At 51.3% G+C, this 25485-nt stretch overlaps 2 protein-coding genes and 1 long non-coding RNA gene across 3 annotated transcripts in view; 2 read left to right on the top strand and 1 right to left on the bottom strand.

Moving 5' to 3' along the window:
- The first annotated feature begins 1454 nt into the window (after positions 1-1454).
- LOC123379531 lies at positions 1455-5182 on the top strand. The gene is made up of 2 exons (XR_006584078.1): positions 1455-2455; positions 3270-5182. It is a non-coding gene; the product is annotated as an uncharacterized LOC123379531 (long non-coding RNA).
- STC2 (stanniocalcin 2) lies at positions 2736-17879 on the bottom strand. Its single transcript, XM_003981258.5, has 4 exons — positions 16305-17879; positions 14075-14217; positions 11347-11558; positions 2736-6263 (listed from the first exon to the last, which is right to left on the bottom strand). The coding sequence occupies exons 1-4, from the start codon at positions 16453-16455 to the stop codon at positions 5861-5863; spliced, it is 909 nt and encodes a 302-aa protein (XP_003981307.2). The 5' UTR covers positions 16456-17879; the 3' UTR covers positions 2736-5860.
- LOC123379527 overlaps positions 14220-25485 on the top strand; it is a 261601-nt gene continuing 250335 nt past the window's right edge. The window contains exon 1 of the mRNA XM_045035354.1: positions 14220-15735. The gene's annotated coding sequence lies outside the window, so the exon portion shown is untranslated. The remainder of the gene's footprint in view (positions 15736-25485) is intronic.

Raw genomic sequence — 25485 nt, 5'->3', positions numbered from 1 at the left:
CAGGCTCTGAGCCGTCAGCCCAGAGCCCGACGTGGGGCTCGAACCCACGGACCGCGAGATCATGACCTGAGCTAAAGTCGGAGGCTTAACTGACTGAGCCACCCAGGCGCCCCCGTTTATTTATTTTTGAGACAGAGAGAGACAGAGCATGAACAGGGGAGGGGCAGAGAGAGAGGGAGACACAGAATCTGAAACAGGCTCCAGGCTCTGAGCTGTCAGCACAGAGCCCGACGCGGGGCTCGAACTCACGGACCGCGAGATCATGACCTGAGCCGAAGTGGGACGCTTCACCGACCGAGCCACCCAGGCGCCCCGGTATATTTGCTTTAGAAGTGAATTGAAATGGGTCTGATTTGACAGCTGGGCACTCTTCTAGACCTTCATTCATACATTCACTCTGTGCAATGGCTGGGCTGCTGGGGAGACACGAAACTGTGTGCAAGTGACATGGTCTCTTCCCTCATGGCATTGAGGTCCTGGAGTTGTTACGGTACCAAGGACGAAATCAAAATCCCAGTTTGGATTTGAAGAAGGTGCTGCAGGGTTCTCTAAGTTCACTTAGGGAAGCCAGTCTCCGTCTGTCACTCTGAGGGAGCCACACTGTGAGAGGTCTTGGGCCCTCTCTGGCACCCTCCGTCCGTTGCTGAGTGCCATTCCTGACTCGGGAGGGCCAGCAGGCGGCTGGTCCCCATCCTTGTTAGCATCCCACTTCTTTCCATGCATGTGGGCACTCCCCTTAACTTGAAGCACTATAAAAAGTCCTGAAAACTCTCTGAGGAAAAGTGGAACCAGCTGATTGTCGTCCACACCTTGTGAACAGTTGCCCCCGCCTCTGAGAATTCCGTCGGGGGGACTGTTGCTTGTCCCTCACGCTTTTAGTTCACCTGGGCAGACCTGATGTCAAGCGCTGGCGAGGCGGACGCGCGCCCTCAAGGGCCACCGGGCTTGGGTTCTGTGGAGCAGACATCGGGGCTCATCCCGGTGGGGCCCGTTTCGTGCATAAGCTGCGGTTGGCTTCGTGGGTTTTTTTCCGTTCCCTTTGGGGAGTGGCTTTTGGTGTGTGTGTTCTGAGCTGCTTATGCAAGTAGCAACGCATGACTCCTAGCCCAAGGCTTTTGTTGCTCTTTTCTTCTCTTCTCCGCCCACAAAAAATAATTTCACATGAAACCTGTTCTCTGGCCAAGGCTTGTCCCTTCCTCGGCAGGGGGCTCTCTTTTGTGTTGACTTTAGAACAAATTCAGATTTCTGTCTCCAGATTTTGGGGCGCGCAAGCTCCAGCTTCCTTTGGAAACTTTGCTTAAATACCAGCATACTTGGAAGCCCTTCTGCCTTCTTCCTCCCACAGTCTAATAATTCCTGAACTGATGGATGGGAGCAGTCCCGAGGGCTGGGGGGGGGGGGGGGCGGGGAGCCAGCTGCCATTTTTGAACACGGTGTATTTCACCCACGTTTTCACACCCGGGGTGAGAAATCGGGAGTAAGACTGAGCAGAGCGAGCCCTCGGTGGGTTGGCACGCCGAGTCTAGAGCTCGCTGGCCTTGTGACGAGCTCCAGGCATATTAAGATGCCTTTGAGCCTCAGTTTCTCCATGCGCAAAATGGGGTTCAGAAATAATGCCCATAAAGTGCGTGGGGGGGCACACAATAGAAACTGCAGGTGTCACGAGGAGGGTGGTGAGGATTTCCGGGGAGCCTGGCTTCTCAGATGGAGCTGGTGATTGGGTGGGTTTAGTGGAGAGAGTTCTAGCTGCATATTCAGAAAAGCCAGCCGCTCCCCAAAGCTCCCCTCAGCCGCGCCCGAGAGAGCCTTAAAAAAAAAACTACCTATGTGCACAGAAAAGTGATGAGACTCCACGATTCTCCTGCTCTCCCTTATCTGAACCAAAATTTGAGTCTTTGCCGAGAGGAAAGGTGAGGGCAACAATTTTCCTTTCCGTTCTACAGCAGAGCTCCTCAGAGGTGCTATAAATATAAGAGTATAATTATTCTTTCTCTAAGCCTTGTGTGAAATGGGCATACTAGTGATTGGTTTAAATTAAGAAGAAATCAAATGTGGAGGTTCTAAGCCCGAAGAAGGGGAAAGCAGGTGGGCTTAGAGTCACAGATCTGGGTTTGGGTGCAGGCCCCCCCCCCCCTCACTAGCCACATGGTGGGGCTTGGGACCAGCTGACCTTCCCCCAGCTCAGTTCCTGCGCCTGTAAAATGGGGGTGATACCCACTACTTGTAGGACGGAGTCCGGAGGAGGTAACAGATGCAAAATGGCGCCCGGCACGTGGTCGGCACACCAGTGGCGTGTACCCTGGGGGGAACCAGGAACTCCAAGCTCTGCTCTGCTGTGGTGAGGCGGCAGTGAGCTTCCCTGCTGGTGCCAGGCCGCTGAGCTGTCCCGCTGGTGGCACTTGCCGCAAGCTCAGTGTGAAAGAAAGGGTGGCCAGGCCACAGGGGAGATGCACAGGTGAGACCAGAGGGACTGGCGCCTCTAGGCAGGCTGCACGGAGTGCATCTTCCTCTTTGTCTTGGCGACTCAGGCAGCGGATTGGACAGAGTGCCTCTAATGGAGGAGAAGCCCAGGCTGGTCATCTTCACCTGGTCCCCCCCCCCCCCCCCCCCCGCCCCGTAAACGGAACACCCAGCATTTTAAACGGACTCAAAGGCTCACTTGCTCACAGCCTTCCCCCCACACACTGGATGTCCAAAGCGCTCTCAGACAGGAACACTTACTCAAGGGAAAGCCATTGATTTCAAATCTTTATTCACGATTGGAGAAAAATAATGCCATGTGACAGTGTACAGGTCCTGCTGCCTAAATCCGTAACAGAGATAGACGTTATGACTTAGCAAGCTCACGTGGTGCCAATTCTGAGATCAGATGAGGTTGTTCTTCCGTAGGAAATGGGCCCTGGTAGCATTGTTTTTCCATGTTGTTCTAGAAAAGCCTTTTGCTTGGTTCACGCTTAAGTTTCTCTCTTTGTGTGTGTGTCTAAGTATGACTACAGCTCTGGGCTGGTGTTTTCTATTTATTTGGTGTCAGGTGTCAGCATTTCATGGTACTAGGGTGGTCCTCTCCTTTGAGAATAACAGGGCTATTTATTGATACAAAGGAGAGGTGTTCAGATCATCTTGTTAAGATGCAAAGCTCAAAATAAACACCGTATCTTTATTTGGAAATCCACATCCTTCCTTAAAGGAAGGCTCATGAGTAAATTTGTATGAAGTATGAAGCCCAAGCTGAGTGTCTATTTTTAATGACTTCTTTGCTTACATTTTAGATTGTACAAATGCCTCTGTCAACCCTTACAGGAATTTGGACTTTACTCAGTTTCGAGCAAAAGAACCTCAGCAATAAATACTACCGTATGCCTCGAAACATTACGAACCAGAACCAAAGGAGATCTACCTGACTTCTGAGAAGAAACAAACCAGTGGCAATGAAAAATATACAACCGAGATCAGTGAAGGGGTTTAAATGGACATAATAAGCAATTTGATGCCTGGGGGGAAAACACGGAGATAATAAATACAAATGACAAATATTTACAATGGAAGCAACAAACAGGACATCAGTAGGCGAACACATAAAACATTTACACTGAGGAAAATATAAAAGCGATGCCTTTCACACATCCAGCCCAGGAGCCGACGAACAAACGAACAGCTGACCCAGCAACGCGGGAGAATGTTATTGTTTCAGCCTTTGAGTGATGTAAGTGAAACAGTCAACGTGCTGCAGTGGCCCATGGCATGAGACAGCCATGGTTTACGCTCGGTTCCCATGGCAGAGCCTGACACATCGCTCCTCCTCCCCCCGCAGGCAGAGCTGGCTTCAGTGCACCATCTTTTCTGCTTCCTACAGCTCTAGCTCTTTCTAGGTGCTTCTCCCAGCATTTTGTCACCTTCCCCCACCCCCCCCCCCCCCATACCCAAATGGTTTCTTTCCACCGTGCACATGAAAGATTCGGGGAGATGACCTTCCAGCCGGAGGCTGCAACCAAAGGAGATTGGATTTGGGGTATATACATACTAGCTGGGTTGGGGTCAGGGCATTCCCTGGAACAAGTTATGTTAGAGCAGATAAATTTAGCTTCTCTATCTCTGGCCTCAGGTTGCTTTGAGGGAGAGCTATAAGCTGATATAAATGGAGGATGCTTCCTTTTTTGCCAACTCACTAGAACGGGGGTCAGAACACTCAGGCCCAAGAGCCAAATCCGGTTGGGCACCTGTTAAATGTAATTTTACCGGAGTGGAGCCAAACCCCTTTTGTTATGTGTTGTCTCTGTATGCCTGCTTTCATGCTATAATGGCAGAGTTGAGTCTTTGGGACAGAAACCACATGACCCACCAAACTGAAAATAGTGTACTTACTATCTGGACTTTTACAGAAAGAGTTTGCTGACCGTTGCTCTAGAAGGAGCTGGCCCAGAACACCCGTCTATTCTTTGTAATACTGGCCTTCTATTTGAGTACTGGCTGCAAGAAAGGATAAGCTTTAATGTGATAACCCAGTGGGAAAGAAAGGGCCTATCTATGGAACATTTTGAACGATCACAAGAACCCCAGCGCTGACCCTCTATTATAATCCTCTCCCTCCTTGCCTTAGAATTTTACTTCTGTCCCTCCGCTCTGTCTTTCTTTTGTCCACTCGGACTCTTTTCTTCGTTGCTAAATTTCCAGTCCGGGTCTGGAAAATCCTGTCTCTCAGTGCTTCCTGGCGGTCTCCTCCATTTATGTAAAAAAGCTCAGCATTGCTCGCGGGAAATCACAGTCTCTGGTTCTCTTCTCCACCTTTCCATGCTCTAAACCCAGAAGCCACGTTTCCAACTTGGCCTCATGGCATCGGGTACAGGGCTTTATCGATCTGGGCTGAGGGTCAAGGAGAGGTAACAAAATGGTAAAGAAAACCTGCCAAAGGTACTCCTCGTGTGTGCATTTTCCTCCGGGTGTGTGGTCTGCCCTAAGTGGCTAGAAGCCCACGCCAGGCAGTTAGATGTACAGGTACACCGTTCTTTGATTCCTTTTAAAATATCACTCAAAAGAAAAAAAAAAAAAAACGCAGCCCCCAAAGATGGGCTGTATTTCTTTTTCCTTTGAGCTGGTTTTAATGACCCAGTTGCTTTGTTTGAAAGCCATTTATTTAGACGACAGGTATGTAGATGTAACTGGATAAATAAAAAAGTGAAATAGAGATTTGAAGCAGTGGTTAATATACAAACACACAGGGGCCACTCCCTCGGACATGGTCCCCCAGACAGAACAATGGCTCAGAACTTACACGTAGAACCCTTGCCCTCCCCGTCCCAAGCAGCTCTAAACCTCAAGGTCCCATGCAAGAAACGGAACTTCCGTTCGGCACCAAGCACCCACACGGCCCTGTCTCCTCTCCACCCTTCTGACTCCCAGCTCGATTTTTACATTCACCCCTGCATCCGAATCCAGCCGCCCTCTGCCAAGACAGCACCGGAAGATGCGGGCCGGGGCCCAGCACCAAGTGCGAGGTCTAGCTGGGGGGCCTGCCGACCCCTGCCCTTCCCTGGCCCACCTCCCCCACAGCAGAGCAAACCGCAGGCCGCTGCCCAGTGGCTCCACGGTTGGAAAGAAGACAAAGTTGCAAGGAGGCTGCGAGGCACGCTCACTTCAGGATGTGCAAGTGTGGAACCCACCGGGCACAGCCGAGACCTCGCCGCTGCCCAGGCCGTCTCCGCCTCACCTGTTCGTTCCGCTAGCACACGCCTTCATCAAGTCCGCAATCCCCACCAAATCCTGCGTGTGACATCCCCCCTCTTTAATGGCAAATGTTCTGGAATGTCCATAGAGAAGAAAATGGACGGCATGGAGGAAAGATTTCCCGGCCAAGCCTTTCGTTTCACCTCCGGATATCGGAGTATTCAGACTGTTCCTCCTCCCACTCGCTGCTTCCAGAAGTTCCCTGGCCCCCGTGGCCGGCTGCTCTGCCCCGGGCATGAGCGTTTGGGTGGCTTTTGCTACCCCGCTCACCCTTGACACCTCGGCCCGTCTCCCGACTACTGGCTTCCGAGAGGTGGTGACCTGTGTCTCCGTGGTGGGCCCTAGAGAGCTTGGCTCTGTCCACCTGGAGCTGGCGCTCAGGGGGCACCGTGGGAGGCCTCTGGATGGCTGAGGTGCAGAAACTCAAGATGGAGCACAGGCTTCCCCAGTTCTGCTCACACTGAGCCTGAACGCTGTGGGTGATGGCCTCCTTCACCTCCTCCCCACAGGTCAGCAGTAGGTTCACCAGGTCCACGTAGGGTCTAGAGATTGAAAGCAGGAGAGAGAGAGAGAGAGAGAGAGAGAGAGAGAGAGAGACCGAGAATGGAACCAGTCCCGAATGGGCCACAGAGGGCAGCGGTGACACAGGCAAGAGAGATACAGCCAATGCCTCGCTTGGGTTTCATTTGGTGAAAATGCTTTCTGGAATGGCCTCCAGCTTTTATACATATCCTCTGGAGTGCTGGCCTCCAACTACCATTTACTAGGTAGCCATTACGTACCAGGCTCCACGCCAGGCATTGGAGAGAGAGAGAGGCTGGTGACGGGGCCTACCATCAGGAAAAGGGCCAGTGGCAATTTACAGGTGCATACAATAAAAGGAAGAGCCTCTGGGGAAGGTGGGTGAGAATGCCAGGTAGGGCGGCTGTGTGAATGTTGAAAAGGAGCACAGGTCATGCTTAGGGTCTGCTTTTTAGCAGGAGGAGCAGTGAAGTGTCTTGGGGGCCAGTGGAATAATACTTAGGCAAATGGTGAAGGGTCTGAAATACCAAACCGAGGACTCTTTTTTGGCAGGGGAGGAGAAGCCATCAAAATTGGGGCTGGGGAGCTCCCCATCGCCCTCTTGCAGCATGGTGTCAGGTGGGGCCGGCTGGCTTTGCACTTGGTGCCACTCTCCTGGGTAAGCCTTAAGCCTTAAGTGAGACTCCCAAGAAGCCAATCTCCCATGTCTGTGTCTGCCCCTGGTTTAGGCTCATGATGAAGAAGGGTGTTTTTGGAAGGTGCTGGATGCAATTCCATCTGTACCTGGAAGAGTCTGAGATCGGTGGAGAAGGGTGGGAGGCAGACGGCCACCCTGGGATCTTCCCTTTCCTGGTAGTAAAGGTTGAGGAAGGGGAGTGGCTATCCAAGCATCTCTACTCTTCCCACCTCGGCTTGCCTGGAACTCGAGGTGAGGGCTGGCTGCAAGGTGCCTGTGTGTTGGAATGAGCGCCAGCCGCCTGTGAGATAAACACACCCGGTTCTGGAGGGGAGAGCATTGCTCAGGCCATCCAGCTGCCCTGGGTTGTTCTTTAGGAAAAGTGCTGGAGGAAGAACGGCCGCATCATGCCAACATGGGGTGGGAGTTGTGTGCCGAAGGCGGACACGGTGTGTCTGCTTTTATGGGCTTATCTGGTAAGAGGCGGCCCCAGCAATGGGCTCTCATGGCCCACTCACTGAACCTTTCTTACATCTCACTGGCCTTTTAGAATCCCCGAGGCGGGTATGGAGTGTTTCATGTGGCTAACTAGCATTCTCAAGCAGTCCCTGGCTAGCAGTATTTCTGGGTATATCTGACCATGAGCATTGTGCAGCTCTGGGCCATCATCCGGGGCAGGAAAATCACTCTGGAACGGGAGATCATTTATAAGAAGGGGCAAGACTTTTTTCCCCTCTGTGAGCCTGGGCCACCTGGGTGGCTGCATTTTAGCTCACATCATCTTTTCTTTGCAAGCTGACAGTTGCTGCTAGGCACGAAGAGCAGATTGTGTTTTAGGACTTGTGAAGTAGTTTACTGCCATTTTTATGAATTAGTCCTCAAGTTGTAGTTGATTGAACTGTCCTCATGTCATAGATGTAAAAATGGAGATGGCTGGTGGGGGGGGGCGATGGGGGGAGAGGAGAAAGTAGTTTTTGGAAGCTTCTGGGCTGGGAAGGCCTAGAGCTGGGCTGAGAGCAGAGAAGAGGAATGTTCTGGCTGATAGAGATCAAGCTGCCTTTTAAGGCCTACTTGATGCCTTTGGAGTCAGAGAGTCTGTGCATGGCTGATGGACAGGGTGCTTAAACTCTCTAAGGCAGGCCCCTAAGAGTGACAAGGACAGCGATAACACTCCTCGGGCTAACAGAGGAGGGGAGGGGGCAACACAGAAGAAATGTTCAGTGCATGTTTGTTTCCTTCCATCTTTTGACAACTAGCAACTGATTGCCTGAGGGAGCTCAAGGTCATGGAATGTATCTGCTACCACAGCATCAGGATTTTAGCACCTGATTGCACCTGCCACCCTCTGGGGCTGGATGAGCAAATTGTAGGGGCTGAGACTCTCTCTCTTTTGGGACTAGCCCCGCGCTCTCCGAGTTCTCTTGCCCCAGGGTAAGGGGAGGGCTCTCTTGGGGATGTATAGGCTGCCTCCTGGCCTCCTTTGCCAGGGCAGTCTGCCTGCCAGATGAGCTCTCAGAACCCCAAGGCGGATCCGAGAAGGCTGGACTAGCCCACACTCTCTCCTGCCCTTGGCACCCTCTCCCGAGGAGAAAGCTGTGAGCCATGGGGAGGGGTGTGTGTTAATCTAAGCCGTGTTTCGAGCTGGCGTGGTGCCTTCTCAGGCTGCAAACTCAGCCCGTGTCTAATGACAAAGCCCAGCTTTCTGAACTGGGTGTCAGCAAGGCTAAAGGATTTTAAAAAATACTTGGAGGGGGATGTGCCCGGAGGCTGCCAGCACCCAGTGACAGGGCGTGTGGTAGCCAAGGCAGTTGATATGGAGAAAGTGGGGCGGGAAGGGGTGAGAGGAACAGAGGGAAGCAGAGAGCTTGAAGGGAGCCGCTTCAACCAAACATGAGTGTTTTGGGGTGGATGGGGGTTGGGTTGAGGAATGGGGGTGATGTGGATTCTGGAGTGACTGTGATTTCCTCTTCACTAAAATGAAAAGCAAATTCAGTTCTCATTTTGTTATCTGTGACCAATGCCACACGTTCTTAAATGGTCTTCTTGATAATTGGGGACTGACAGGATCCTTTGTGCCCAAATCGGTTAAGATAGTTAAAGCACAACTCAGTCAATTCAGCCTGAAGTTCAAGTTGATGCAGTGCATAGTCATGGCTTCAGAAGGGCAGGTAGTGGGGCGGGGGGGGGGGTTCTGTGGGGAGTTGGGGTTAGGTGAGACCCACTTTTGGAGGTCCTGGCTTAGCAAGAGGGAAGAGGACTTGTGTGCAGGCACAGTGAGTGTTCTCAAAAGAGGCCCGGGCTCACAGGGTGAGCCACCTGCATTCCCAGAGTGGGCTGGGGTGGGGGGCTATATGTTCATTCTAAATGTCCAAGGAGTCCTTCGGAAGTAAAAATCTCATGCCCCCATAGGCTATATTTCCATGGAGGAGGCACCAATAAAGCCACAGGGCTTTCCTCCTTCTTAAATTCTAGGGGGGAACAAAAAACAAAACAAAACAAAACACCAAAAAACAAACAAAAACCCCCTCCGAAACCTTCAGTTTTCCCAAAGAAGATTTTTCTCCAATCTTGAAAAAGGCAAAGTCTCCTTGCACTCCAGGAATGCATTATTGACTTATAAACTAGTGCGCATCATCCATTCTTGAGGCCAAACTATCTATAGTGGATGACAGTGGACTGAGGACAAAGGAGCTTCAGGACTCTCTCAGCCATGGGACATTTGCCTCTTCCAGAGGCAACTCGAAGGAAGGGAATTTCACAGTGCTCTCTTTGTGAAATGGGGTGTATTTGGGAAAAGGGAGAAACCTCTGCTACATCTGGGGGCCAGTGAGCCTTTAGCAGGTCTAATGGGGACAGAGAAGGTCAGGAGCAAGGAGGTTTGATGTCTATTCCTGATAATCAGCTTTAGTCATATATATTGTCAGTTCCCAAGCTGGCAAGTAGGGATCAAACCTCAGAGCAGGATCTTTAATCTCTTAGTTTCCCTTTCCTCCTCTATTAAATGGGGATAGTAATCTCTATCTTCCAGCCCTGTTGGGAAAGGTGCATGAGACAGTCCAGGTAAATTCCCTGGCCAGGGGCCTGGCCCACTCACAAAATGATAGCTATTATCATTATTGTTATTGTTGTGGAAGCTGCTGTTGCTTTGTTTCCTTACGGGTATTTGGAAGAATGATAGATATTTTAGTGGATGTTAGTGTGACTAAGGAAAAGGCAGCTTCCTTTTGCTCCTGGCAAGAGCTGCCTGCAGAGATTCACGGCGAATCTTATAATTCGCAGCAGGGTGTTGCAAGATACCTACAGCCTCATACCCTGATGGAAAGTGACGGGTGATGGTTGGCCTCTGTGACCCAAGTGGTGTGGGTCGGGTGGGGAGCAGTCTGCTTAGTGACATGGCTTGGGGAAGGCCATGGCACCAACGAAGGAGCGAGATTTCATAAAATTGTGCAGATAGAGACCAGCGGTGCCCTAAGTTGCTGAGGCAGGAGCCATCGTAAGCCACCGCCCATGCTTCATGTCAGGAGCTACTGTGTACCACGTGCTTTATCACTTTGCAAAGTTTAGGATCCCATCGATGGGATATGTGTGTGTGTGTGTGTGTGTGTGTATATATATATATATATACATATATTTTAAGGACTAAGATGTCCTGGGGTTATTACTACATTGCAAGTCTTTAAATAGGTGAGCTCATATTTACCCACTCTGGCCTAAAGGTGTTTAGCTGGTAAGTTTTTGACATTGGTCTTGTGAAAGTTTCCTGTGGGAGGGCATTCATGTGTTAGGGAAGGTGAAATGGACCTTTGGAGGAAAGAGGGCTACGGAGGCAGGGGAAAAAAAAAAAAAAAGCTATTGCTGTCAGCTTTTGGCATGTAAGATTGTGGAGCAGGACTGCCTGACTTTGCCTCTCACTGTCTGTGTGACCTTCGCCTCAGTGAGTCCGTTTTCTCATCTATAAAATGGAGAGGAGAATGACGCCTAGCTCGCAGAGCTTCTGTGAGGATCCAGGAAGAGGGGCGTGTGAACACCTGAGCACAATGCCTGGCACTCAGTAAACGGCCAACAACTGTTACGAGTGCTCAGGGGCACGTTCATGGCCACTTGGAGTATTCAGAACTGTTGGGATCTGGGCTGAGGGGAAGGCGAAGCCGTATTTCTGAATCTTACACATTTTGTGCTTAGTAAAATGTTTTCTGTTGCTGTTGCTTATGCTTGTGAAGCCAATGGTGGAAAGTTCTTTCGCTTTTCCTGAAGGCCAGCAGGAAAGGGACTCCCAGGGGAGTCAGTGCGGCTTTCTGAGGTACAGCGCAACCTTTCCCGTCTGACGGGAGTTCGGCCTCCAGCAACAAGCCCCTTGGAACGCCTCTAACACCAGCCAGTGGAGCGGGGCCCCTTCTCCCCATGGCCCCCATGGGGGTGGCACTCACTCGTGCAGCAGCAAGTCCTTGAAGTGAATCATCTCCACCATGACTCGGGTGTTCTCCTGGGCGGCAGAGCACAGATCGTGTTTGAGGTAGCACTCCCGTTGTAACTGGAACACCATTTCCTTAATGGCTGGGCACTTCCGGCTTATGCAGCCGAATCTGTGCCGCAGAGCATGGGCCTTGCACTTCAAGGCCTCTTTGATAAATGACTTGCCCTGGGAACAGAGAGGACAGAGAAGACAGAGTGGGGCAGAAAAGACAAGTCCTCGTTATAAGCTTAGACGTCCGCCCTTCTTGGGCTTACACGGGGTCTTTGTGACAACTGAACCTTAAGGCCCTGCCTCACGCTGACGTCCACGCAGGTGACGGGCTGACGCTGCATCGGGAGGTATGTCTCGAGTGACACGATACCTCCGGCATTTGGCCAAGAAGGATGTCACCGGGAGACTTAACAAATCTGCCTCCTTCCTCCCCAGCTGCTCGCCTAGTTTCCCTTGTCCCGGGGCTGCCGTGGCCATCTGTCCTCAAGGCAGCTCAGTGTTGGCGGCTTGGCGGTAACCTTTCTGGAACACAAGGGGAGTTTGGCCAGATGCAAATCCAGAGCTCCCAGCAAGAGTTTTCCCCAAGTAGAAGGTGTCTGCTCATCCCACTCTCACATCACTGCCTTTTCCTCCTGTTCCACGAATGACATCAAGATTGGGTGCTATCTGTGCCTCCTTTTCCTGTCTCAGCGCCTCCCACCGCCCCCAACCCATACCCTTGTCTCCTCCTATCCTTTAAGGAGGAGCATTCTTTTCCTTTTTGAAAATGATTCGACTCCTTTAAACTGTTAGGATTATTGCCTCTAAAAGGCCCGCCTGGCACATTGCCTGGCAGCATCTGGAGTCTGAACTGCCCAACTGACAGCCCCTCCCCCACACTCCCTGCCTCTGAGTGGCTAAGGCAGCCAGGCATACATCTGGCCCACAGTTCTCTTTCCTGGCAACCCCATTAGATTGTTCTTATCCTAGAAAGGAGACAGCTGTTGGGGGTGTGGAGGCAAGCTGGGGCGTTAGGTCCCTTATCAACCTCTCAGGGCAGGGAGGCATTCTGGGATGCCTACCTAGGGATCCCCATTCCCCCGTCACTATAGAAACAAGCTGTCGTTGGAGAGGTCACCCCTCTGTTTTTAGCCAGGCCTGAAAGTAACTGAGTTGAGAAAGTAAATGGGGTTAGGTTGGAAGCGGGAAGCCAGCCAGCACGTTTATTTCAGTTCTTCCTTTAGAAGCAACTGAAATGGCTACAGACAGTGGCTCATCACTGAAGAGCTACCTCCCTGAGGCCCCTTTTGCTCTGACTTTCCAGTGGGAGCCAAATAGGATGGAGGCTAGGGTGTGCCGGTCTATGAAGTAGTTACATGCTGAGAACCAGCTTGAAAGGGATGCTCCGCACTTGAGAACATAACTCCTGTTGGTTGAGAGAAAAAGGAAGATTAATTTGTCTGAGGGCTGCGGCAATCTGTTTGGGTATTCTTCCCCAACATCCTGTGGGATTGCCCTTCGGTACACATCTTTCCTCCGGATTTCCTATTACGTTTCCTAATTCCAGTTAATCCAGAAGGGATCCTTTATTAGGGAGCCTCGAGGAGTTCAAACGTTCTACTCTTTCCTTCCCTGGCTTCTGTTTCCCCTCCTGCCACCCCACATCCTCTGTAGGGTAGGTTGCCAGGCCCGTCGCATCCCTTTCTGGTTCCCAGGCATTGCTTTGTCAGGCTCTCTACAGGATGTCAGTAGATGATGACTGGTGACATTCATAAATCACACCTAAACTGTTGGCCTCATCCAAACATTGTCTCCCACTCTCCAATGCAGTGGGAGAGGAAGTTGATGAGAGAGAGCAACGGGGGTGGTGGGGGGGGGGGAGCTTCAGAGTGCATATACGGGTTGGGGAGAACGTGAAGAAGGTGAGCCCAAGGCCATCTGCCACCTGAAATGTATTTGGATTGTCAGCACTGGGACCATAAGATGGCTTGTTGGGTTCTTGCCCTACCCTGAGCAGCAATTAGGCTTTGTTTCCTACCCTGGGGATTCTGGGGTAGCTGGATTGCATTAGGCCTTATTAGAGGACTCTGTAGACTAGAGCTCATTCAGTGTTTTCAGGTTAGGAGAGGAGGGTCTGCTACTTAGGAAGAATAAGTCTGTTATTCTGGAGGCTCCAAATTATCCATGTTGCCTGCTCACACACCCATTGGAGATGATGAGTTTCTACAAAGTTCGTGTCCCGTTTATTCTTTCTGAAAAGGTGAGAACAAGTCTTGGAATGTATAATTGGAGTCGCTGCCCTTCCCTCCCCGAACCTGTTTCTAATGTGATGGGCCTTGCAGACCGAGTTCTGGGTGGCCAGACATAGTGTGTCCCCTTACAAGATGTTTATTATTTGTTGTGACTTTTGTGCTCTCTGTTAAGAATACTTAGATGATTGTTCAACTTGCTCTCCGTCCCGCTCTGCCTGTGTAGACACAGCTTAAGAGTGGAGAAGGGTTTCGCCACCCCCCCTGACAGTTCAGGAGAGAAGAGTCCCATGAGTGGACTGGGGAGAGACTGGCATCCTGCTGTGCACCAAGAATGTCTCTTGCAAACGTTAAAACACACCACGAGGATCAGCCACGGAAATCTGTTCACAAGTCCTTCCAATGAACATTTCAATCGTGTGATGCCAACCTAAAACATTTTGTGCTCTATGTGGTTTTTACCTGGGCATCAAATTTTCCAGCGTTGTGCAGAAAAGTCATGCAAATCCCATGTAAGCCTCGAATCTCACAAGAGTTGTTCTCGAAACATTCAAACACACCACACCCCACATCGCCAGCGTTGACCAAACAGTGCTGGATTTCCGCTAAAATGAGAATTACATACAAATGTATACAAAATTCTCAGCCGTGCTGGGGAATGCAGAGAGGTCGGCTGAAAGAAAAGTTAGTAATGACTAAAAGAAAATTTAAGAAGATAAAGTTAGAAATGACTATTTTGGGATCTAAAAAGCCAGGGCAAGAAAATTTCATCATTTAATCTACTTATGGAAATGTCACTACTTGTAAATACTGTATCTGTAAAAAATTAGCCAAACCTACATTACAAAAATCACAATCAGAAGTTAGGTCTGAGCACTCCACTTTTCATCCTTTCCATCTTCTTAAAGTATTTGTGGAAATACTTAGTTTGAAAGCAGAAGGTATTTCAGCTTCCTAAACCCACACACAAAAATAAGATTTTAAATGATTAGCTTGCTCTCTTCCTTCTGTACTTCATCAATGAAATACCCTTCTCTACTTGGAACTTGAAGCTGCTGCTGTTAAATCACAGCCATTTCCTTCCTGACCCCCAAATGCCAGCGTCCAAAGAGCAGTTTCAATTCAGCTTTATGATTCAACACCTAAAAATCAAAACAAAATTCCTATTAAGGCAGCGCCTCCAAACCATCAGCATTAAAAATACCAGGCTAGGGAAGCTGCGGTTGCGAGAAGGCTCAGGAATCGAGTCAGATGGGGGCTAGCCTGCAGAAACGCAAACGTCGCAGTTAGAGGCTCCTTTTAAATAGAGATCCGGTGTGAGATATCACTTAATCGCCTAGAATTCCCGCGACCGGGGAGTTTGCCGCCCTCCTTCGCAGAACGTGGCCCTAATTCATCTCTCCAAAAGGAGAGACTGAGGGAGTTAACTGTCAGGCTGCCGCACGTAAAAGCCTCTCTTCCGTCCCTCCCCCCTACCCAATTCACTGATTTAAGCCAACCACAAAATTACATCAGAAAAGTATATTTTGGAAGAAGGGCGGGGTCGGAGTAGATAATCCGCATTCAGATTAAATCTACCGAGAGAATGAGGGGCGTGTATTTGTTGAGGTCACCAACTACCGAGAATCACGTTCAGTTCTCAGGGAAAGCACCGGAGAGGGGGAAGGGTGGGCGCGGGTCCTAGGGTGAACCCCGCGCCGGCGGGGGGTGCGGGCGCTCGCGCGTGGAGGTGGGAGACTCCCGGATGATCCCACGCGCGGCCCCGGCGCGCCGGGCAGGAGCGCGCGGGGCGGCGATTCACTCGCTGCGGGCGTCCCTAATGGGCACTCGTGCATTCTTGCTCGTGCGGTGAGCGCACGCACGCTGTAGCTGGGTTTCAGACCCCCACATAAAGGTGGGGGGGGGGGCGGTGCGCCGAGCGAAGGAGCTGCAGGCAGATTTTCTTTCTCTCTCAGGAGCTGGGAAAAGGGCCAGCCCCGTGCCCTGCACGCCTGGCTCTGCTCGGCAGCATGCGGGTGAGCTGAGAGCCGGTTGAGCAGCGGCGGCGCACAGTTCGGGCCGTGTCACCATTTCTTCGCCTGCTGACCTGCCCTGGAGCGGGAGAAGGCGGCAGCACCTCAGAGGTACGCTTTGAGCCACCTCCCCTCACCCCTCCCCGGAAAGCATTGCCCCCAAGGGGAAAGTTCGCAATGTAATCGGTCTGGCCTACAAAGTTCTCGGGTGTCGGGCATCTTTTGAGGAGGGGGTGGGGTGGGGAGTGGTCCCGTCGCGGCCAGCCGGCTCGGAAGAGTTCCCCGGGTGCGGGGCGCAGGCCGGCTCCGGGGACCCTCGGTGCCTCCCGAGGGGCGGCCCGGATGGAACAGGGAGCTCTCGCCGGAACGGAGACTCTGGGGCCGGCAGTGGCCTGGTCAGATGCTGCCTCTTTTGCCCTCGACCCCGGGGAGGACAGCAACAAGTCCTGCCCCAGCCATTTCATCACCCTGCCAGCACGTGCGGATTCCCGGCGCGCGGAGCCGGGCGCGGACCGAGTCTCGCCTCGCCTCGCGCTTTCCTTTGCATGTCCCGCGCCACCCCAAGAGTTTGCGCTGCCCTAGGTGGGCGCTCACTAACCAGCAAAGCGCCCGGGGTGCGCTGCGTGGGTGCGCGGTGTTGTCTCCCCGCAGCTCTCCGCCTCGGGGGCGCTCGCACTTACCTGTGTTCTGCAGGGACAGGCGGCCTTTCTGCTGGGAGCCCCTGTCTTGGGGACCCTCCGGCGGGTTGGTGGCGTCGGTCCCCCGCACCGGGTCGAAGGTGGCCAATACCAAAGCCAGGGTCACGAACTGGCCCAGCCGCTCGGCACACATGGTTCTTGGTATAAACCTCCCTCCCGGAGACCTGGATTCTTTGTGCTCCCCTCCGCCTCTTCCTCCTCCTTGGCCGCTTCCCCTCCTCCTCCCACTCTTCCTCCTTGCTCGCCTTTTCCCTCCTCCTCGCGGCCGCGGCTCGGATAGAGGTTACCCAGCGCCCTCCCGTAGCTCTCTGGAGAGCATGTGACCAGGCCGTTAGCGGCGCCGCGAGTGCCCGGCAGTGGCAGGGATGGTGCCTCAAATATCCCTGGAAGCTCTGGTGTCACTTGAATGAAGGAGTCGAGCAGGTGTTGTCCCAGCGGCTGGACCAATCCGAGACCCCGGCCCGTTTGACAACACGGCTGGGAGGCGGGGCCTGCGCCCAACTACTACAGGAGGAAGCGGAGCGCCGCTGGGAGCGCCCGACAAAGTTGCCGACCTGGCGGCGGCCACGCGTTTGCGTGCGTGTACGAGTGTGAGCGCGGCCGAAGATGCGTGCGCGTGTGCTGATGCTCCAGAGCTATGGCCGAAGGCACTTTAAAAAAATAAAAGTGAATCCCAGCTCCGATTGTAGCTAAAGAAGGGCGGGAGGCGACGATCTGCGCTGGGACAGCGTTCCCTGGCTCGCATCACACCCGCAGAGTGCTGGGAAAGTTTCCTTTCTGTCGTTTGGAATTGAGTGAGCTTCCCAACCCCGAGCCTTGACAGATTGGGAGTCTCCTGGGCACAGTGACGCTGGGGGCAAACTGAGCACATATGGGAATTCCTGTCTTTGTGACGCTTTGCATTAAGAAAAAAAAAAAAAAAAAAAACACCACCACAACTCTCAAACTCAGATAGGAGCAGAAGCACTAGATACAGGACTTGGCCTGAGCAGCTGGCCCATCTTCCCCCCTTCTTTTTGCTCCGATTTGGTGGGCGGTGCAACACCTAGGGTGCCAGTTCCTCGCCCCTCCCCCAATCCAGACGGATTCCGGGCCGGGCTGCAGGGATCCAGGTGACCGACTGGACTTGCATCATTTCCAGGCGGGTGGCTGTGAGGCCCAGGCAGCCCTGAGTCAGCCCTCCGCGGAGCATCGCTTGCCCCGGAGGTCGGAGCTTGAAAGGCAACTTTACGCGTCTCCAAACACACTCTTCCATTTTCCCAAAGCGCTACTCGCCGCCCTGGTCCGGGTTCCTTTTACTCTCCAATCATCGATGTAAATGGTTAAAACAAAAACAAACCCCCAAAACCAAACCCGGGGAAATTCTCTCCATCTCTTCTTTCTTGTTGGAGCTTCCTCCGCAAGCGCGGCCGGGGCTACATCGCCCCGGCTGCTTTCTCCCCCGGCCCGCGGAAGCTGGGAGAAAGTTGGGCGCCGCTCGGAGCGCCTCTTCCCCCGCTGTGTGTGTACGTGTGCACGCTCACGTCTCCCCGGCGCCGGGGCCGGGGACAGGAACTGCTCTGGGCACCGTCAGTCCGACGGCGCAGCTCCGGGGGCTCGCGCGGCTGGGGGAGGGCGGGGACCCGAGCGCCGCGGCCGTGCGCCCCGCCGCACGCACTCACCCGGGTTGGCCCGCCCTCGCCCCTCCCCCGCCGTCCCCACCCGCCTCCCGGAGAACAGGTGAGCTCGGGTACCAGCTCCCACCCCTCACCCCCACCCCGCTGCCCGCCCGCGCCCTCTGCGGTAATGCGCCGGGGAGGTTTCATCACCCACCGCCCGCGGCGACGCGGCCCAGGGTCTCCGCGGCGGGACGCACTGCGCGCCTCGTTGGGGCCGCCATGTGACACGGTTGGGGGAGGGGGTGCGGAGACGCGGGGGCCAGGTCGTCTCGCGGCCGCCGTAGGGCCTCCCGAGCTTCCTTCCAGGGTCCCGCCTGCACTCGGGCGTAGGGAATGCGGAGGCGGGAGGCCTGGGTGGCAGTCGCTGGCCGCAGCTGTCCGGCGCGTCGAGCGGCCCTGAGTCTGGAGTCTGAGAGGAGGGGGTGGGGAGGGCGCCTTCGGAGTGGGCAGTCCACCATCCCCGCCCGACTTTCAGAGCCCCAATAAATGGTCACTTTGAAGGTTTGAGTCTGCAGCCGTGACAAGAAACCGAGCACTTATGCCCATGATTCCAATAGCAATTACTTTGTGCAGCCTCAGATCTTTTGTGGAAGGAGGTGGGGTCCAAGTGCATTAAAATGGGTGGTTCGCATTTCCCACCCTGCTTTTGTTTGCATAGTTAACTTAGCTTCCTTTATTAATTTATGAAAAACATTCTCCTGGAGATTCTTAAAAGACAGAACATAACAGACAGTGTCATTCCGGCCTCTTCAGGAACTCCAGAAGCCCCCGAATTTCCTGGGTAGGCTTTTCATTCCATGAAGCCTCTTTTGTAGGTGAGAACATGAGCAGTGTTGGCATTTAAAAAGGCGTCTGGTCTCTTGGTGCTTTGAGCAACAGAAACAGAAGAGGTCCAGGGGGCAGGAGCAAGCCCACCTTTGCTGGATGCAGACACTGTGAGTCTACGTGATAGAAGGCTCCCAGGGCACCTGGAACAGTAGGGAGGCAGATGGCAGGTCTCCAGGCTCCTGCCTCCCCACTGCCTTTGGCTAGGCACTGCCTTGTGCCCCAGGGCCCTGGGGCTGCCCTCAGGGGACCTGCATAATTTAAGTAATCATTTGCTTCACTTTCACAGGGGACATTCCTGTCTCCCACCTGAGCCAACCGCCTCTTTAGAACTAAGTGAAAAGTAGTAGTTAGATTTTCAGGTGTTGCAAGGACAGGTACTCATTCTTAAACGTTTCATCTCCAGGCCACTTGGCTAGGGCCAAACATCCAGAGGAGAATGCCCATCCCATTCAGTCTCATCGGAGCTGAGAAAATTCTGCGGAACCAGTAGGCAGTTTGCTGGAACAACTACCCCGGGCCTGTGGCCTGGGGTGAAAGCTGGGAGGGGAGACCAGACTGGTGACCTTGTTGTGACCACCCCCGCCTTCATTTTTTTTAGCTCTAGAACTCTGGCCTAGTTTGGCAGATTGTGGCTGATGAGAGTGGGGGTGGGGAGGGGACAGTAATGATTTTATTATTATAAAGCTAACATGAATTGAGAACAGACACGGCACCACACACTGAGTTTGTGGCTTTGGTGTCTCTCTAGACCTGAGTCCACCCTACGTGGGAACTGGGACTTGGGAGGAGCAAGGACAGACTGGCTGGTGTTGTCCCAAGCTTTGGCAGAGAGTCTGGCTGTCTGGGCCCTCCTCAGTTTAAGACCCAACCAGCAGTGGGGGCAGTGAGGCAGCCTGCACAGTGACATCCCAGGCCTCCTGTGGTTGATGCCCAGGATCCATGTTTTCCTCTCTGATTCACCAGTTACATTCAGTTAAACAGTTAGTAGGTTTGTTTTGGGGGGGGGGGAGGATATTTGGTTAGACTTTGAAAGGCGGGAGAGGATACTGACAAGTAGAGGTAAGGAAAAAAGAGAGGGCATCACAGGAGGGAGGACCAGCGGGAGTCAGTGAATGGAGGAGCCACTGTGGGATTTGCATCAGGAATAGGGGTTCTCAGTTCAGAGTTAAAGTAGGAGACAAAACTGGCGAGGGCATCTGGGACCCTGTTGTTAAGGCCTTGGGACAAATCTGTGCTCACCATGTGGAAGATCTTGTTCTGTCATTGTGATGGCATTTAAGGATGAGACTCCAGCATGCTCTTAGACCAGCTTCCCCTTTGGAATTAGGAAACGGAGGGGTCCGGTGCTGACGTGGTGAAGGGGGAGGTGGGAGAGAGGAATGGGAAGTAAGTAGTTGGAATCTTGATGTGGGTTTTGAGGCCTGCAGGACAGAGGTGTTCTTTTCAGGGGCAAGCAGGCGGGGCCGTGGAGGGTGGGAACACTTGTTCGGTGATGAGGCAGTGATGTGTAGGTTGGTACACGCTGTCTGGTCCAGGCTTTTTGCGAGTTCCAGAGCCTGAGTGGAAAACGTGGCTTCCACGTGGAGAGCTCCTCCTACTGCACACCCCGCCCCCTTGGGGCTGCCTGTCTGGGCTGATGGCACCACCTTCTGGTCGGAGAGGGAACTGTCTGACCACATAGTGGACTCTTCCTGACTCCAGGGCCTGGGGCACTAATATTGGGTCCCCTGCCCTCTTCTCAATTTCCTTGACAGATCAACTAATACCTATTTTGGCAATCTCCTCGTAAAAACCGCTTGAGCCTCATCAAGGAAATCTCTTTCAAACTTTTTGCTTTTCCTTCTGCATCCTTTGCTATCTTGCTACCCAATCTACCCTCTTCCTGGCTTCTTTGAGTCATGCCTATATGAAGGAAAATGTGGGCAGACAAAATAACAGACCGCTGCTATCAGCTTCCAAAATTCTTGCAAGCAGAAGTCTCTCCGTAGAAAGTCTCCATCTTTCCTCTTGTCTTCTTTCCTTGAAGTGGTTGTTATGTTAAATAGAATTCGGGATAAAGGAGAGTACGTCTTCAATATTTGGGCTTGTTTACTACTCTTCCGACAAAATTGCTCTCTACTAATTTTTACTGGAAAAGCACAGAGCTTCAACAACGTTATGAATTAAGACTTTTGTGGGGCTGGTTAGGAAACCTCACCATCATTTATAATGTTATTTATTGAAGGAAAATATATCCTGAGTTCCCAAAACAACCAACTCCCAAAGTTTTGGAACATACTACTTTTGTGAATTGGACATTTCCTCTGGTCCTAGATTAACCGTCTAGTGTATTCATGAACTGATTGGAAACACAAAAGATAAAAAAGAATTTTTAAAAACCCCACAAGAATAGGAACATTGTCTCCCTCACCATAAATTCATTTACTGGAAAGAATATAAAGCAGTAAACATCGGGTGTCTGATTGTGGTCAGAGTTTTCTTGGTGCTTTGAAGCCTGAATAGTCTTCCAGAAGTCCTCTCTGTTTTCCTTGGGTCATCATTTTTGTTTCCTCATTGCGTGCCAAGATGAAGTCCAGGGGAAAATGTCCTGGGCGGGGGGCTGAGTGGTCTCCATGGGGAGTGCGGAGGAACCCAGGGGTGAGCATCTATGGTGTTGAAGCACTGTGGAACTTTCTTGGCTGAGTTTCAACTTTGGTCTGAGAACTGATGGATTTCAAGTGGGTGAAGAAAGCGTCTTTTGGCGGGGCAGTTTTCCAGCGGGCCAGATTGAGAAAGTCTTCATGAAGCAACCAAATCTATAAATGTGATTTTAATGGTCAGTATACAGTCAGGGTCCATTGGACCCAGTTTTGGTTTCTGAGTTGTTGTTGTTTTTTTTTTTTTTCCTTAGCAGTTCTAACGGTCTGTAAAGGTTGATGTTTCGTGACTTTTGTTCTTTTTAAAGAAATCTTCCAAAGATCAAAGAGGACATTTACTTTTTAACAAAAACAGAATAAAGCTCGTTCTGTCTTGAATTTACCATATGGGACCATTGGAACCATTTATAAATCTAAGATACTTCGTGGGATCTTAGTGATCTTCTTTTTTTTTTTTTTATTTTTTTTTTTAAATTTTTTTTTTTTGTCAACGTTTATTTATTTTTGGGACAGAGAGAGACAGAGCATGAACGGGGGAGGGGCAGAGAGAGAGGGAGACACAGAATCGGAAACAGGCTCCAGGCTCCGAGCCATCAGCCCAGAGCCTGACGCGGGGCTCGAACTCACGGACCGCGAGATCGTGACCTGGCTGAAGTCGGACGCTTAACCGACTGCGCCACCCAGGCGCCCTGATCTTCTTTTTTTTAATATATTTTTTTAACATTTATTTTTGAGAGAGATTGAGAGAGAGAGAGAGAGCATGAGCAGGGGAGGAGGAGAGAGAGAGGGAGACACAGAATCCAAAGTAGGCTCCAGGTTCTGTGCTGAGCTGTCAGCAAGGAGCCCAATGCGGGGCTCGAACTCACGAACTGTGAGACCATGACCTGAGCCGAAGTCGGATGCTCAACCGACTGAGCCACCCAGGCTCCCCATGATCTTCTTTTTCTTATGTCTTGAAACATTTTCCATTTTATTATCCTAGGAATTATCTCATCATTACCCATCAATTATTGCTCATTGTTTGATGCTAAAAACACTAAAATAATAAGCAAGTGGAAGAGTGATGGAATCACCACCTAGCAGGATGAAGCAGTAGTGATATAAACCATCACTACTGCATTGCCTTTCTATTTTTTGTTTGTTTGTTTTGTCCTTTTTTTTTTTTTTTTTTTTTTTTTTTTACATTTCTTAGAGTATTACACCATCTTTCGAGAAGGTATAGAAGGAGACAGAGGACACCGTCTTTGTCCCTTTCATTGCATCCAGTTGAGAATTCAGAAGTTTTCATTTCCTGCACAAAATGGTAAAGAGAAGAAAATTGACAAAGGAAAATGTTTGATCGTAGTTGGACACAGCAGACGAGACAGCAGTGCTGTTGACTTTAATGATAACAGTAAAATTGCTTGTCTAAGCAAGATCTCAGACTCTGAGCCTTACAAGGTAATAATCTGGATGAATTTTTGTCAGACTTCTGAATCAATGAATAAACAATATCTTTCTGAGGACAAAGAGAAACTATGATATTCTCCTCCAGTTAGTCATTCCTCAGGAATGATTTCATCACCCGATATTTTGCAACAAGAACCTGGACCATCCTGTTTTGCTGAACGAACGGGGGCCAATATTCTTTTACCTCTTGTGGTGTTTGGTTACCAGAACGTCCCTGATATAGTTCGCAGGGGACAAATGATGAAGTCAGATGTGTTTACAAGGGCAATCAAAAGGAAATAGATGATACAGAAATGGGGGGGGGGGAAGTTATTGGTCTAGTTCTTGCTGGTGTTTGTACATTTAAAAATAAAAACCCTTTGCAAGTGGGGGGAACAGAAGATGCTCATCTGCTCTTTAAGAAACTGATGAGCCATCAGAGGTTTCAAAAGTAACCGATTTTATCAAGTGCCGGTGCCAGAAGTACCAGAAATAATGGTAAGCTGGAACTTCTGGGAGATTTACTTGGAATCCGTATTGATAAGATAGATTTGTGCCAGCTTGCTGCACGACGGCTGAGGAACAGTTAGTTCACGTAGACGACGTTGCGCAGTTTGGGTTTATATACCTTCGAAGTCAGGAAAAAGAGAACGGAAGTTTGCTATATTTAAACCGTTATATTTTGTAATGAAGTTCTAAACACTATTTCTTTATCATTACTTCTATAAATTGCTCATGAAAATAAAAAGGCCCCCATTCGCCCCTGCTGGCAAGTGACGCTGACCATTTTTTTCACCGAGACAAAATATTAAAATAAAAAATCAAGTAAACCCCCTTAGGCAAGCGGGAGTCCGTGGAGCAGCATCCGTCCACTTCTGTTTCCCCCATCCCACCTTCCTACATGTGCTCACCACTAGGGATTGATGATTGTTTGAAAGCAAGCGGTTTGAATGAGTGAGAGACACTGTCGTATAACCTCTCAGTGTATTCCCCCCTTTAGCGGAACTTTGTGCTTCTCAAAGTTCCATGGGGATAAGAATTAACTGCACGGGACACATCACACGGATACTGTATTTTAGTGTATGATATTATGGTATGCAGGACCTTTAAGATCAATTTTGACCCCTCACGGTTTTCACTTTGTTTGAAAACTTTAGAGCCTGACTGCCTTGGTCCTCTGGGGCTGCTGTAGCAGAACCATCAGCTGGGTGGCTTGCAAACCGACATTCATTTCTCGTAGTTCTGGAGCCTGCGATCAGGTGTCAGGGTGGTTGGGCTCCCGGCGATGGCCTGCTTCCTGGTGATGTCTTCACGTGGCTCTCTCTCTGAGTGTGTGTTGGGGGGGGGGGTGGGTAGGGAACAGGAGAGCATGAACAGACGGGTTGTAAGCTGGATGCTTTGGTGTGGCTGGGCAGGACGGTGTGTGAGGAGGAGAGAACTCATAGGTGCGCACTGACCAGTGTTGGACCCTGAGGGCCTGGTGTGTCCTCTCCATCAGCAAGTAAGAAAAAACCCAACGCAAAAAGTTTTAAACAATAGAGGCAAGCACGTTACCCCGTATTTCAAGAAGTCCTGGGGGTGTGGGGCTAGTGTGGGCCCAGCAGATGGATTGGAGGTGAAGACCTCGGAGGAAGGAACACATTGAGAAGTCGGGTGGCAGATTAGAGGCGGAAAAGGAACAGGTGATTTTGAGAAGCTTATGGGGGACCAGCTGGCAAGATAACCAGCTTGCGCGCGTGAGGAGTAAGTGGGGAAAGTGATGGCAGTCTAGGCCTCTCTTTTCCCGTTCTCTTCTGCACCTGCCCTGCGTCCCTCCCCACATCGTCCCCTCCATCCCAACCAGGGGTATCACCACATTTCTGGTTGCTCCAGCAACCCCCCCCCCCGCCCCGATTCATCTTTGATATGAAAATGAGTCATTTTCTCCTCCCTTCATGCTTCCACATGGAATTTATCACGGATTTATTTCCGATTGCAAAATACACACGATTCTGTTCACCTCCCTCCATTGCTACCATCCGGGTCGTCTCCGTCTTGTATAGTGTGGGATTGACCAGCTGGTCTTCTGCTTCTCCTTCTGCTCACCAGCACTCTCTCCAAATTCTCTGCACTGTAGCCAGATTGAAGAAAAACCAAACCAACCAACAAAAATAAACCCCAAACCAAATCGTACCACTCAGTTGCTTAACTCTGAAGGCCTCCGTAGAATCAGTTTCACACTCCTGACCATGGACGGGGCGGCCCTGTAAAGTCTGGCCCTGCTGGTTTCGAAGACCTCAGGGGAACCGCTCTCATCCTCGCTCATCCCCTTCCAGCACTTTCTTTCTATACTGCAAATAGGCCAACCTCTTCCTTGCTTTAGGGCCTTAATGCAGGCTGTTCCCATAAACCAAGGCCTTTGCTCAGTTATTACCTTGTTTATTTATTTAAATTGTCTGCTGTGTCTTACTGCTGCTCCCACCCAAAAATGAATTATAAGTTCCTTGAAGGAGGGGATGCAGCATGCCATGTTCAGTGTTCAGTCCTTAGCACCTACTACAGTCCCTGACTCACAGCAGATTTAGTGTGTCTGGTGTGTGTGTGTGTGTGTGCGCCTGCGTGCGTGCGTGTGTG

The sequence above is a fragment of the Felis catus genome, chromosome A1 (assembly GCF_018350175.1).
Source record: "Felis catus isolate Fca126 chromosome A1, F.catus_Fca126_mat1.0, whole genome shotgun sequence".
NCBI classification, from domain to species: domain Eukaryota; kingdom Metazoa; phylum Chordata; class Mammalia; order Carnivora; family Felidae; genus Felis; species Felis catus.
This window is presented reverse-complemented; position numbering and strand designations above follow the sequence as displayed.